This window comes from Esox lucius, chromosome 7, assembly GCF_011004845.1.
Source record: "Esox lucius isolate fEsoLuc1 chromosome 7, fEsoLuc1.pri, whole genome shotgun sequence".
Taxonomy (NCBI): Eukaryota; Metazoa; Chordata; class Actinopteri; order Esociformes; family Esocidae; genus Esox; species Esox lucius.
This window is the reverse complement of record NC_047575.1, coordinates 37076367-37091983: the sequence shown is the minus strand read 5'-3', so window position 1 is coordinate 37091983 and position 15617 is coordinate 37076367. Positions and strand designations below refer to the sequence as shown.

At 44.2% G+C, this 15617-nt stretch overlaps 1 protein-coding gene across 3 annotated transcripts in view; it reads left to right on the top strand.

Annotated features, from left to right (window-relative positions):
* mtus2a (microtubule associated tumor suppressor candidate 2a) overlaps positions 1–15617 on the top strand; it is a 95599-nt gene that overhangs the window by 58694 nt on the left and 21288 nt on the right. For 2 of the 3 annotated variants that reach the window (XM_020048434.3, XM_013134548.4), the window contains exon 5: positions 12352–12525. In XM_020048434.3, coding sequence (XP_019903993.2) covers positions 12352–12525 — 174 coding nt within the window. The remainder of the gene's footprint in view (positions 1–12351; positions 12526–15617) is intronic. The other variant, XM_020048435.3, reaches the window with a different exon arrangement.

Below are 15617 nucleotides of genomic sequence, written 5' to 3'. Positions count from 1 at the left end.
CATTATGTTAGCTGATGACTCTGTCATCGTCAGTTCACAGCAGGATGGGCAGTCTGAGCATGGGCCTGTGGAGGATCCCTTTGTGTCATGGTGTGAAAACGTCTCTAAAACCAAAGACATGACTACTGACTTGAGATAGCTGTCATAGAAGCCCTCGCCCGCTGTGGTCATGGGTAAGGATATTTAGAGGTTGTATTATCCTAGATTGTCCTGTGACAGATATAATAACTATTTTATTCCACTGGCTATACAGTACACTTTCCATACATGCACATTGAAATAATGCATAATTTTCACTTGACCCTTTTGCACTGTGAGTGTTTGCACCATGTAGCCACTTTCTTTGTTGTTGTTCCTAAATGCTCAAGCCAAGTATTGAAAATTGCTATTATTCCCCCAAAACTTTGCTTTTGTGACCCGGACAGTGATATTTTGAAATGTACCTATTTTCCAGAAAATTCCAGATAGATTCAGTGCTGAGTAAATTTCTCCATAAGCCCATCAGTTCAAGCAATTACGAAATAACACTTACTACCCAGGAACAAAAATTGTGATACATAGTGTTAGTAGACTGCAGCCGACTGCATTATTTCTTTCTAAATGTGGTTTGCATGTCTGTTATATTGTGTCTCAGTTTTCAATGTTGTTGTTGTTTGTTTTTACAGTTGTTCCCTGATTGCTCAACACATTTCACAACTGGGACAATACAGATGATTGTCATGTTTAACAGTCTTATTGCTTTGGGGTAGAAGCTGTACATGGTTCCATCAGTTACACTTTAATGGCTAGAGGGTAGAAGCTGTACATGGTCCCGTCCATTATAGTTTAATGACTAGTGGGTAGATGCTGTACAGGGTCCAGTCAATTACATTTTAATGGCTAGAGGGTAGAAGCTGCAACGGGTCCCGTCAGTTCTATGCTCTGGTAACATGGGTGACAGGGAGCTAGGATGTGTTGACCTCTGGCTGTTGACCTCTGGCTGTTGACCTCTGTCTGTCACAACACCCTCTGTAGGGCCTTGAGATCTGGCGAAGAGGTGCTATACAGCTGGAGAACTCAGCGATCAATAGAGAGAGAGGGAAATGCAGACAGGAAAAGAGGGAGTTATAAAAACAGTCTTAGAGTTTGAGACAATATGCAGAGCTTTACTGCTGTGACACGTGTGTGTGTTGACAATGGCGGTAATATTGCAGCATTTTAACCCTCCTGCTACAGCTGGTGGAAGACACACTTACATAAACAATTTTAAAAAGTCACTCCCATGGAGCACACACCTAGACACATACACACACACACCTTCACCACACATACAGACATGCTGAGAAGCAGAGTGGAAGGTGACCTTGACACAACCTGGTGCCAGCGTAATTGATTCTCAGAGAGCATTACAGCAGTGTATGTGTGTGTGTGTTCGCATGCGCGCGCTGTATGAAATATTAATTTAGGCTTCTGATGGACAGACAGCTTCTGACACCTTCAGCTGAACTTTGGATCACACATACACACCCCCAACACACACACACAGGTAGTTAGGCTAATAGAGAGTCATTATATTTGACTAAACAGTGTAAAGTCTCTAAATTATATGATGTTTCAGGATGGGAGAAGAGAGATAAAGAAGAATGCATGGAGAGAGGATGGGATGATTAAAAAGCCGAGATTAGTGCAGGTAGAATGAGAGTGATGAAGAGGTCCAGGTAGAATGAGAGTAATGAAGAGGTGCAGGTAGAATGAGAGTGATGAAGAGGTCCAGGTAGAATGAGAGTGATGATGAGGTCCAGGTAGTATGAGAGTGATGAAGAAGTGCAGGTAGAATGAGAGTGATGAAGAGATGCAGGTAGAATGAGAGTGATGAAGAGGTCCAGGTAGAATGAGAGTGATGAAGACGTGCAGGTAGAATGAGAGTGATGAAGAGGTCCAGGTAGAATGAGAGTGATGAAGACGTGCAGGTAGAATGAGAGTGATGATGAGGTCCAGGTAGTATGAGAGTGATGAAGAAGTGCAGGTAGAATGAGAGTGATGAAGAGATGCAGGTAGAATGAGAGTGATGAAGAGGTCCAGGTAGAATGAGAGTGATGAAGACGTGCAGGTAGAATAAGAGTGATGAAGAGGTGCAGGTAGAATGAGAGTGATGAAGAGGTGCAGGTAGAATGAGAGTGATGAAGAGGTGCAGGTAGAATGAGAGTGATGAAGAGATGCAGGTAGAATGAGAGTGATGAAGAGGTCCAGGTAGAATGAGAGTGATGAAGACGTGCAGGTAGAATGAGAGTGATGAAGAGGTCCAGGTAGAATGAGAGTGATGAAGACGTGCAGGTAGAATGAGAGTGATGAAGAGGTCCAGGTAGAATGAGAGTGATGAAGAGATACAGGTAGAATGAGAGTCATGAAGAGGTGCAGGTAGAATGAGAGTGATGAAGAGGTGCAGGTAGAATGAGAGTGATGAAGAGATACAGGTAGAATGAGAGTGATGAAGAGGTGCAGGTAGAATGAGAATGATGAAGAGATGCAGGTAGAGAGAAGGAGCGAGAGTAAGGGAGAGAGACAGGTGGAGGTAGAGTTAGAGGGAGAGAGACAGGTGGAGGTAGAGTTAGAGGGAGAGAGACAGGTGGAGGTAGAGTTAGAGGGAGAGAGATAGCGGGAAAGGGTTGGAGGGAGAGAGAAAGTGATGGAGATAGAGATGGAGGGAGAGAAATAGAGGGATGGAGGGAGAGAGATGGAGGGAGAGAGATGGAGGGATGGAGGGTGAGTGTTGTTATACAGGCAGGTGGTGGAGGAGCCCAGGTGTCATGGCTCAGATCTGGCCTGGAACTCACACTGCAGGAACAGATGGTGAGACAGCAGATAGGGAGAGATGGGAGAGGGAGGAGAGAGCGGTGGAGATGGGAGAGGGAGAATCAGCTTTAGAAGGGGAAAGAGGGAGAAGGAGAGAGCTAGGGGAGAGAGGAAAAGAGGTGTGACAGAAACACACACCAAACATTACACACTGTAACAGCTAATTATAGCAGGTGATTGGATAAGGCCACCGTCCGTCTTCAGTACCGCGGCCCAGGAGACCAACATGACAGGACCCACATCACCAGAGATGCTCCTCAGTGGGTGGACTCTCTGCCTGTTCATTACAGAATAAACCCCCTACACGTGGCCCTGCATTTGACCTGCCACCAGTGGAGGAGCTGTCTTCTGAATTAGACTGACACAACAACACCAGACCTTCACCGACACTAGACCTTCACTGACACTAGACCTTCACCAACCATCAATCAAAATCCATTTTATTAAGCCCTTTTTAGATCAGCAGTTATTACAAAGTGCTTATGCAGATACCAGCCTAGAAACCCCAAAGAGCAAGCAACAACATGAGTTGATGCACAGTACCTAGTAGGGTAAAATCCTATAAAGAAACCTAGAGAGGATCAGCACTCAGTGTTGTGGCCAGTCCTCTTCTGGCTCTCAGAAAAATACCTTTTATGGGGAAAATGCATGTTCAGATGACCAGCAGGTCAATATATTCAGATGGACTGTGTTCAGAGTCATTAGGCAGAATCAGCTGCACAAGCAAGTGGACAAAGACAGGGACGACCAGTTGGACAAAGACAAGGACAACAATGTGGACAAAGATAGGGACAACCAGGTGGACAAAGACGACATTCTGGCCAACATTTGACCTTCCCCAACATTTGACCTTCACTGACGTCAGACCTTGACCAGCACTCAACCTTCACCAACTTGAGACCTTTCCCCAAAATTAGACCTTCCCCAGCATTTGACCATTATCATCTTTATAGTCAGGTAGACAGCAACATTAAAGCTGCCACTGGCTGGATGATCTGCAGGAACTGCATGCTTATGGTATTTCAATATTTTCAGTTCAAAATTAGAGTTCAAAATTAGATTGGTTATGTAAATATATGCAAATCCCCCTGATCACTGTTTAGATATTATGTAAAACCTCTGACAGTCCATTATGCTGAGGCATCACACTCTTAAAGTCCATACATGTTTGGTGCGTAGAATATAGTCCATGGGCCAGACCCCTGGGCTTTCAGGTCCATCTGGAGAGATGATTTTCACTCTTAGTTTCCTCTCTCCGTCCCATACATTTGTCCCTGTGGAGTTCTACCCAATGACAAACTAGGTCAGGATGCTGCAAAGCATTTCTCATGTGCAGTATGACCGGTTATCCCATTTCTGGAATGTTCAGGTCGACAAAGCTTTGACCTTTAACCTTTAGGGTACACATCAGCATAGCCTGTATGAACTATTTTAGCACATTAACCCTTATACATTCCTAACATTGTTTTAGGAGTGCTTCTGAAAAATTAGCATTATTACTAATTTACACTACTTGTTGATTTGGAAGCGTAGTTTATAATCTGTTCCCACACTTTTAGTGAAGAAGGTGGTATCTGGAACTTGAACGGGATACTCTTCTGTTCCCATTGAACAACCCTTTCCACTGAGGATTCTACGTGGAATCCAAAAGGATCCTACTTGACTAAGTGAGTGTATGCAGTGTAAAAAGTTCAACAACCACCAGCCTAAGGAGTTCTCAATTCTTGTTTTAATTAATTCGGAAATTGTATTAAAATAGTAAAAATAAAAAAACGAATTACATTTATTGAGAAGGCTTTCAGTAGACCAAATACACTTGGCATCTTTATTTTTCATGTGGCTAAACTGCTTCATGAAATCTTAAAATGAGCTCATATAGTTTTTGTCAGATATTGTTGTAGGAGAATCATATATTCAGGGATGTGATTTTTCCGGATTAATCCGGAATTCCGGATTTTCCGACCTGAAAATGTGACTTACGTGAATCATGCAGATCTGTAAAAAAAAATGGGAGGGGGGACCTCACAGCCATCACCGCAATCTTCATCTTTCTTTAACCGGCAGCGTCGCTGAGCAGAGGGTGTGTGTGTGTGTGTGCGTGCGTGTGTGCGTGCGTGCGTGTGTGTGCGTGTGCGTGTGTGTTCATCTGAGCCAATTGGTCTGTCACTGCTCCGTCAATGTCGGAATATTTGCGATGATCACGTATTTGCGTACAGCTTGTTCACCTGCTCAATTTCTCTGCTGAGTAGTAATTTACCTCAGTCGCTCTCGCTCGACTACAGTGACAAGAACATCGCTGGATCGGATGATCTGAGTATGTATTATTGCTTGTGTCTTAATATAACCTATAGTTACTAATTTAACTTTGTTGTCGGTTGATTAGATGTCGAAAATCGATTTTGATTGATTTTCCACTATGGCAGGATGTTTTATTCACGTAGGTTAAGCTTCATTAACATTATTTGTATTTGCTAGCTTTTGTATTTGCTAGCTAACTTATATAATAATAAGATAACGTTAGCTAAGTTAGCTACTAACGTTAACTAGCCACCCTTAAAACTTTGCTGTATGAATCGTTGTATTATATAGCAAATCGTTTTCAAGGTTTTAGCAACTTATAAATTAATTTCTTGTGCATGTTTTTTTTTTATGTAAAGGCGTTTTAGACGGCTTGGATCCGCGGGGATCGCTCTGTCAATTCATATTTGCAGTCACGTCACAACCATGCTTCCAACCTAAGTGTTGAGACATATGAGTCCTATCAAGTGGTCAAATACAACCTGAAGGCCATGCAGGTGTCGGCCATTCAGCACTACTCCCGGAAGACAAAGGAGAGTCCTGTTAATGTAAAGCTGTGCAGAAATGTAAAACTATCAAGCCAAAGGTACAGAGCTCTGCTCAGAAATAAAGAAGAACTGAACAAAAGGCCTTATCACTCTGCGAAGCCAACGGCCAGCAAGACAATGTCAAAAGATGCCATTGTGGCAGCAGCTGTGAGTGCCAGGCGCAAATTCCTAAAGAAACGTGTAGAGGCTCTAAAAAAAGCTTGCTACAAAGGCTAAAGAGTTGGGTAAAAATGTAAAACAAAAATAAGTTAAAATATATATTTTTTTGTCATGGTTATTGTTCAAATAAGTTGTTATGGGTCATTCTTTACTATCCATGTAGATCCGCCACCAGTTTGATCGGCGTGTGTGTGTGTGTGTGTGTGTGTGGGGGGGGGGGGTCTCTCGGTATATTTTCCTGCTTTTTTGTCCTTAGCCAATCACATGCCTGTATATTGGCACTCTGCATTCCGGCACTCTGCATTCCATCACTCTGTATTTTGTCACTCTGTATTTTGTCACTCTGTATTTTGTCACTCTGTCTTCCGGCACACTGTTTTCTGTCACTCTGTATTTCACCACTCTGTATTTACGGCACTCTGTATTCTGGCAATCTGTATTCAAGCGCTCTGTATTCTTGCACTCTGTATTTTGGCACTCTGTATTCCAGCGCTCTGTATTCTGGTACTCTGTATTTTGTCACTCTGTCTTCCGGCACTCTGTTTTCCGTCACTCTGTATTTCACCACTCGATATTTACGGCACTCTGTATTCTGGCAATCTGTATTCCAGCGCTCTGTATTCTTGCACTCTGTATTTCGGCAGTCTGTATTCTGGCACTCTATATTCCAGCGCTCTGTATTCTGGCACTCTGTATTCTGGCACTAAGTATTCTGGCACTCTGTATTCCGCCACTCTGTATTCTGGCACTCTGTATTCCGGCACTCTGTATTCCTCCACTCCGTATTCCGGCACTCTGTCTTCCATCACTCTGTATTCCGCCACTCTGTATTCCGGCACTCTGTATTCTGGCACTCTGTATTCCTCCACTCCGTATTCCATCACTCTATCTTCCATCACTCTGTATTCCAGCACTCTGTATTCTGTCACTCTGTACTCCGCCACTCAGTATTCTGGCACTCTGTATTCCTCCACTTCGTGTTCCGGCACTCTGTATTCCAGCACTCTGTATTCTGTCACTGTAATCAGTTTTTCTGTCTTCTATCACTCTGTATTCCGCCACTCTGTATTCCACCACTCTGTATTCTGAAACTCTGTATTCCAACCACTCTTTATTTCGCCGCTGTATTGCAGCACTCTGTATTCTGTCACTCTGTATTCCGGCACTTTGTATTCCGGCCCTCTGTATTTTGTCAATCTGTATTCTGGCACTCTGTATTCCGGCACTGTGTTCCGTCACTCTGTCACACATTTTCACAATGGCTAAAATGTCATTTTGTCGCCTATGAGCTTTATCTTCAGGGAATTTCTGTCCATGTAGGATGAACCATTTCAAAATTACCACATGTTTTGCACTACCCACAGTCTGTTGGTTTGTTAAGCAATGTGGTAGCTGTGACTAATATAATCAAGCCTCTCTGGTCAAATAGTCATTCACAGAGAACAGAGGTTCTACTCCATCCCTGTGTCATCAATGACAGTCTATTCCCAATATAGTGCACCCGTTTTGACTGGAGAATATTCAACAGTAGTGCACTTTATAGGGGATTGACTGGCACTGGGGACCAAAGTCCATAGTCTGACTGTTTCACTTCCTGTCATTCCCTTTATCTGGAAGATAATCTACCTGCCACTCACACAGTCAGTCGTCTGCTGGTCCTGTCTGTTTTGCACTATGTGTGTGTGTGTGCGTGTGTGTGTGTGCATGCGTGTGTGTTTGTGTGTGTGGGTGTGTTTGTGTGTGTGTGTTTGTGTGTGCGTGTGTGTGTGTGTGTGTGTGTGTGCGTGTGTGTGTGTGTGTTTGTGTGTGGCTCTTTCCAGGGTCTTAATAACAGTGTGTTTATGTATGCAACTCTGACCTTGACTATCACAGTGCCTCTACAGACAGCCGTTGTATACCTGCCTCTCTCTCTCCTCATCTCCCCCCTCTTTCCCCACCTCACCCCCTACCTCTCTGCCACGACACCCTCTTAACCCCCACCTCTCTTGTTCACTCTGTGTCTGAGTGTTTGTGTGTGTGTTTATTTTCTATTGTGACCGTCTATTAGGTGTGTAATCCCTCCTCTGCTGTGTTCCCCTGGTCTCATCTACTCCTTACAAATGCCTGGGGATTCCTTTTCTGGGTCACAAGGTTTTAGGTCTATTCTGGTCTGGTGTTTGGTCTTGGTGTTGGTCTGGTCTGCTGTTGGTCTGGCCCTGCTGCACCTCTGGTCCTTCTACCCCTCTGGTCTCAGCCTCTCTCCTTATTTATCTCTGCCTCAATTTGATCCAGAGAGAATCTGTGTTATCTGGTGTATTTTACTTCCTTAGGAATTTCTGTCCCAGAAACCTACATTGTGGTTTTCTGTCTAAATACAGTCTAAATACTGTTCATGTTGTTTATTTCTGACCCAGAAAACTTGAGTGTCATTCTGCTGTGATGGTTGATTTATGTAACCTGAAGCCATGATGCTGTTGATGATGATGGTGTTGATAATGGTGACAGTGCTGATGATTATGGTGACGCTGTGCTGATGATGATGGTGTTGATGATGATGGTGGTGATAATGAAAGTTTATGATAATGGTGTTGATAATGATGGTGGTGATGATAATAGTGTTGATTATGATGGTTTTGATGATGATGGTGGTAATGATGATGGTGTTGAGGATGGTGTTTATGATAATGTTGGTGATGATGGTGATGATAATAGTGTTGATTATGATGGTGGTAATGATAATGGTGGTGATGATGGTGATGATAATAGTGTTGATTATGATGGTGGTAATGATGATGGTGGTGGGGATGGTGTTTATGATAATGGAGGTGATGCAGAATGCAGTGAAATCTTTTTTGATTGATGGGTTTTTATTCAACCTTCCTAAGTTGTCACATGTCACCCGCTCCTCTGCAGATTCCACTGGCTTCCATTTGAAGCTTGTGTTCACTACAAGACAATTGTAATTGCCTACTGAGTATGAAGGGGTACTGCTCATCCTTAGATCTGTTTTATCCAAGATCTTTTTTCTGCCACTTTGGTCTTTGGCCGTCCTACTCCATGGAGGGCTCCTTAGTCAGAGCACCAGTGGTAGAACCAGCTTCCCCTGGAGGCTAGAAATGCAGAGTTCCTGCACATTTACCCAAAAATGCACATCTTTTAAGAGTATCTTAAATAACAACTTAATCTGCACGTAACAGACAGGATCAAGCCCTGAACTTGTCTTTGCCATTTCTGATTCTGATCCCATGTGATTCCACGTACTCCTGTCACCCAGAACTTCTTCTTCCTTTGCTTTTGGATCTATGACAGGGGGTATTCACGCTTTGAATAGCAGTGGGACTACAGTGCTAGTTTATACTGTCAACCGTCTTCTGTTGTGGTGTGGGGTTCTCTTACCCTGACGATGACATCTGTCACAAAAAACGTTACCAACGCACCCACACACACACACACGGTCACACACAGTTGGTGCCGTAACGGATGCTTTCTGCCCGCTATTAGTATTCTGGCTGACTGGGAAATCACCCCCCGCTGTGTGTGGAAACACACACTCCTCATCCTCCGCTCTGTCTCTCTGTTCCTTCTCTTTTTCTCTCTCCGTGTCTCTTTGACTGTGGAGTGTGCTGTCTTATCTCCTTTTTTTGTCCTATTCACTATGTAACCCTCTCCGTCTTGCCCTCATTTGCTCTCTGCCTTTCTGTTTGTCCCCATCTTTGTCTTTCTCTTACCCTCTTTTTCACTCTGTCTGTCTTTCTCTATTTTGCCCAGCCTCCCTCCCTCAGTGTAGACCATTCCTCCTTCAGTCTGGGTAGACTTGGCCACCCCCACACTCTCCTCATTTGCCTTCCTCTCTGCTCTATCCATCATTGCTTGGCAGTTTGCCAATCAGTGGTGCGTAGCACCTCGTCTTCCCTGTTAACGAAATATATCCTTCCCCCTCTCTAACCTCCTCTCTGTCACACCCCCCTCTGTCTCTTTCTTCCTCTCGATCTTCCTCTCTCCCTCCTCTCTGCAGTCGTTCTTTGTCATGTTATCGGCTGATGAAATAGTGTTCATGGGACAAATAAAGAATGACTCAAAACCATTAAAGAGCCGAACATTGTTGCAGCCCAGCAAAAGTGCACCAGATTCAAGATTGATTCTAAGACATGGTGTTAATAAGCTTAACACTTTGAGTAAGCCATCGATCACAGCACGCAGGTCAATTACCTTAAGGCTTTGAACCAACTGGATTAATTTGGGGACAGTCCAACAATTGCTGTGAAACATCAATGGACCTTTGCAAATCTGGTTGGATGCGTTTCTTCAAATTTGTTTCTACCTGAAATGCATGTAATGGACGTATGTAGCCCATGACCTTGAATCAAAGCCTTGTGGGTAATTCTTGGAGAAATCAGCAGTCTTCCCTGTCAGTTCCTTGGGGACTGCTGTTGTAAACTCCTTATGCTAGACTCCTGTAAAACCACTGACCAGTCAGAGCTGAAAGCTGGCTTTAAACTTATCAGACTCAGCATAAATCAATGTTATATGTTTCAGCACACACACAGACACACAGACCCACAGACACACTCAGAGACAGTGCATTGTAGAGAGCTGTTTCAGCAGAATGTTTCTGTGGATTTGTCTTCATTACCTTCAAATAGTGAGCGTTCAAGGCTACGTCCCATTTTGCATTCCATCACCAAGGTAGACCATTGTGTCTGAATAGAGCCCTGTGGCTCCTGGGCAGAAGGAGTCTGCGAGGTAGGAAGTTGTCTGCCATTTGGAATGCATCCCAATATTCAATAGGAGCTGTCTGGAGAAGAATTGACTTTGCTGGAATTAACACAGGTGGTTTCCCTTGTGTGTGTGTGCAACATTGCGTTAGTGTTCCACTGTGTTAATGAGAATTTCCAGATTTGTTTCTCAGTTTGTACATGGAAAAAGTCGCTCTCCTATCTTTCCTCCTTCATCATGAAGTTCTGAGCATACAGTCATAATAAAAGTGACTTAATGCAGTGTGCTGTGTAGTGAATGGGACTGAGTGTTACTGTCAGGGTGTCATCCCTGATGGGGTTCTCAATCCTGGACATGGGGAACAATATGGGGACACATTTCAGTTTCTAAACCAAATTTAGTATATCTTCAACCACTGCATGGTACCAGCTCGACTATACTCGCTTTGGGAGGTTTTCCACTGCAAGGTACCAGCTCGACTCTGCTCTACACGCCTCGCATTTTTGGCTTTTCCACTGGCCGAAAGTTAGGATAGTACCTGGTACCAGATACCTGCTCTGTCGAGGTTCCAAGCGAGCTTAGGTGATACTAAAACGTGACGTCAAAACAAGGAAGACTTCTGATTGGACAAGAGTGGCTCAAAGCGTGCAGCAAAGTGAAACCAGCCATTCTGCTGTTAGCCGTCCAGTGTCAGAAAATTGTTCTATGAGATGAGAACGGTGCGTCTTTTGCAGGTCTGTCCCAGGAGTCCTTGCATTGAAATGGGTTAATTTCAGTGCCAGTTCATAGGACAGAACTCGTAATTTAAGCAATCGTATTCTACCAAAACTCCTTTTGGTTTGGACCTATGCATTGGCATTGCAATCAACTCGTTATCCTTGTAAGAGACCCACAAAAAGACGCACTGTTTTTGTAGCCTACAAAAGGACCTTGTCTTTTTCCTCGTCTGGGTTTTTTAGGCAATCTGCCATACATTGCACTGGTCAAAGTAGTAATGTCAAGTCAAATATAAGCAGCCTACCAAGCTTTATTACCATTTTTGCTGTCTGCAATGTATTAAGACCAAAGTTACAGCTCACACGTGCTTCCTTGATACTACCAGTGTAAACGCTGCCTTGTGTACATTAGGATACTCTTGAGTCAGTCGGCGTGATATTAAAGCCGGCAATTAATAAGGCAATTATTTATACCTTTTAATTTATAAAATTGGTGTTCAGTTGTTAGGCGATAATTCTATTCTACTTCATCACTGTTTTTCAAACCGGTTCTGTGACCATGTTATCCAGATTTAGTTTACTTTTGATTTCCCACTTTACGTTCTAAGCTTGTCAATTTAAAAGAAAATTGATGGAGTTCATTCAATAGATTTTTTCCATTCACTGCGGGGTTTTCGTTAGTTGGCAAATGCTGGCTTTTCACCGGAATCAGGTGTAAGATATCTCCATTATTGTTCCCTTGTCACGTTGGAGGTGGTGTCACTGCAGTTTTCCTGTGATGTCATTATGGCTGGGTACAGGGTACTATCTGCAGTGGAAAACAAACCAAGGTGAGGTGTGTAGAGTCGAGTCGAGCTGGTACTTTGTGGAGGAAAAGCTCCCAAAGAGTCGAAGCGAGGTGAGTAGAGTCGAGCTGGTACTATGTGGAGGAAAGGCTCCCAAAGAGTCGAGGCGAGGTGAGTAGAGTCGAGCTGGTACTTTGTGGAGGAAAAGCTCCCAAAGAGTTGAGGCGAGGTGAGTAGAGTCGAGCTGGTACTATGCAGTGGAAAAGCGCCATTTGGTTCCCCCGGTACCAGACGTCTAGTGTGTTTCTCTGTCTCCAGCAGGGCCCAGTGTGGGTGATGACCCCCCCCACCACAGAGGGACCGACCCCCCCTCTACAGACCTCCAACGACCAGGAGGACCCCGAAACTATAGCCCTCATGGTCTCCAGCCCCCCTCTACCCCTGCCCTGCCTCGCAGATACCTACCTGCCCAGCCCAGAGGCTCGCCAGTTGGTGAGTCACACCACTCATATGGAGGTACACACCTGTGAAGGTACACTCCTGTGAAGGTATACTCCTGTGAAGCTACACTCCTTTGAAGGTATACTCCTGTGAAGCTACACTCCTGTGAAGGCATACTCCTGTGAAGCTACACTCCTGTGAAGGTATACTGCTGTGAAGCTACATTCCTGTGAAGGTATACTCCTGTGAAGGTATATTCCTGTGAACGTATACTCCTGTGAAGGTATATTCCTATAAAGGTATCACACTCAATTAAGAGAAGGTTGAAGTGATAGATGAGACAGATCCACATTGCGAAGGAAAGGGAGGTGAGAAAGAACAGAATGAAATTATGATGATGAGGAGAAGAAACTCTGTCACTATACCCAAGGTCACTGAAGTAGGCCAGTTCCCCGATATGAGATGGGAGAGGGACGGGGGGGGGGGGGTTGAGTGAGATAGAAAGGGAGAGAATCACAGATGAAGACCCTGCTGAATACCACAGATGAAGACCCCCATTGACCAGTAGAACTCTGCAGGAAGATGGCAGATGAGTGTCTACTACCTCTCCTACCTCTCCTCTCTCATGCAACATCTCACCCTTCCTCAATGACAGGATAATGTGGACCATGTAAATGAGCTGGACAGTGTAAATGAGCTGGACAGTGTAAATGAGCTGGACAGTGTAAATGAGCTTTGGCAGTAAATATTTTTCTATTAGAAGAACCACTTCTAAGAGTGAGTCTATGATTTATTTTGGAGTACAGTTCATAAATTATTTCGTGAGCAATGCTGTTTGCCCCCTCCGAATACTTCTTGATCTCCCTCTTGCTTTAATGAGGTGGATTGGACCATTTTTTTGGACCAGGCAAATCTAAAACAAATTAAAAGGTAGCAAGCTAGTTATTATTTTTAGAGTGCAATGTGACGGAGTTAGCTTTTGATTGCTGCTTTATGCTAGCTTTACCGTAACACATTTGAGTGGGGATAGAATCATCACTGTATATATTTGTAGATATGGATATCGGTTAGGTAAAGCATTCTTAAACCATGTCTTTATAGCAAAAATATTCTGTATAGAACTCTTAGTAGATTGTATGAAGCATTGCTTCTAATGGACAATATTGAAGTAATCTCTCAACGTTTTAAAAGACGTGATCAAACGTCAAACATTGAAGTGTATCTGATGTGAACTCTGATAGAGGGGGGAGGGGTGAGGGTAAGTTAATAATAGTAATGAGTCCCTTTGGGAAAAGCAGGTGCTCTCGTGTTCCCCAACACACACTGTCACACACACACTCTCACACACACACCCTCACACACACACACACAAAAGCTCATCTCCAGAGTTACATGGAGATTAGTTCTGGATCAGAAGATTCATTCTATAATCACGTCTTCCAATTTTTCAATCGTCTTTTCATTTCACCTTCTCTCATCTGACATCAGCCAGCCAATCAAAACTCTTTAAAATAAACACCCCAAAGAAGCACCTGCAGAAAGGCTAGATATTTAACATGTATGGGCCAACCAGCAGAATGAACATAATGGCCCGTTAGGTGAGAGCTTGTCGAGGGAAACATCATGACCAAACATTCAGGTCAAGAATGAGGTCTGAAAGAGACAGAAACTGGAAAAGTAGCACAACCTGGTGGGATGTTGACAGGGACAGCCTGGTGGGATGTTGACAGGGACAGCTAGGTGGGATGTTGACAGGGACAGCTAGGTGGGATGTTGACAGGGACAGCCAGGTGGGATGTTGACAGGGACAGCCAGGTGGGATGTTGACAGGGACAGCCAGGTGGGATGTTGACAGGGACAGCCAGGTGGGATGTTGACAGGGACAGCCAGGTGAGATGTTGACAGGGACAGCCAGGTGGGATGTTGACAGGGACAGCCAGGTGGGATGTTGACAGGGACAGCCAGGTGGGATGTTGACAGGGACAGCCAGGTGGGATGTTGACAGGGACAGCCAGGTGGGATGTTGACAGGGACAGCCAGGTGGGATGTTGACAGGGACAGCCTGGTGGGATGTTGACAGGGACAGCCTGGTGGGATGTTGACAGGGACAGCCAGGTGGGATGTTGACAGGGACAGCCAGGTGGGATGTTGACAGGGACAGCCTGGTGGGATGTTGACAGGGACAGCCTGGTGGGATGTTGACAGGGACAGCCAGGTGGGATGTTGACAGGGACAGCCAGGTGGGATGTTGACAGGGACAGCCAGGTGGGATGTTGACAGGGACAGCCAGGTGGGATGTTGACAGGGACAGCCAGGTGGGATGTTGACAGGGACAGCCAGGTGTTTAGAGGCCAGGTAGATCGGAGGCGTGGTCCAAGTGCGCGGGTCTTCCTGGAGATGTGGGACCTTGACAGGTGGAGCTCTATTTTTGTGCAAAAAAATTCCTTCATGTGTAATCTATAAAGCCCTTTTTACATAAGCAGTTGTAACAAAGTGCTTTTACAAAATTTGAATAAGAACATCTACAATCCAGGTTGTTGGTCATTTCCTCTCTTGTTGCCAAGGGAAGTTCCGTGATTGTGACAACACCACATTACACAAGCCAATCCATGTATTCATGTAAAACTGAAATTAACATTTTTAAAGGCAAGCATTTGTGATTCAATAAAGATTTATTTAATTCAGTGAAACATAAAAACCCACTTTAACCTGGGGACAGGACCCAGGGTCTTGAAAATAACTATTTACTGATTACTAATAACTCCCATCCACCATGGCAATAGAACAATAAGAAATGTGTGTTACTGGGATGAATTAAAATTATTGTTCATAATTACTTTGAAATACAGCAAGCATATGTACAGTATCTCACATTTTTGTACACCCCTCACATTTTTGTAAATATTTTATTACTGAAGAAATGGCACGTTGCTACGATGTAAAGTAGTGAGTGTACAGCTTGTATAACAGTGTAAATTTGCTGTCCCCTCAAAATAACACAACACACAGCCATTAATGTCTAAAACGCTGGCAACCAAAGTGAGTACACCCAGTGAAAACGACCAAATTGGGCCCAATTAGCAATTTTCCCTCCCCGGTGTCATGTGACTCATTAGCGTTACAAGGTCTCAGGTGTGAATGGG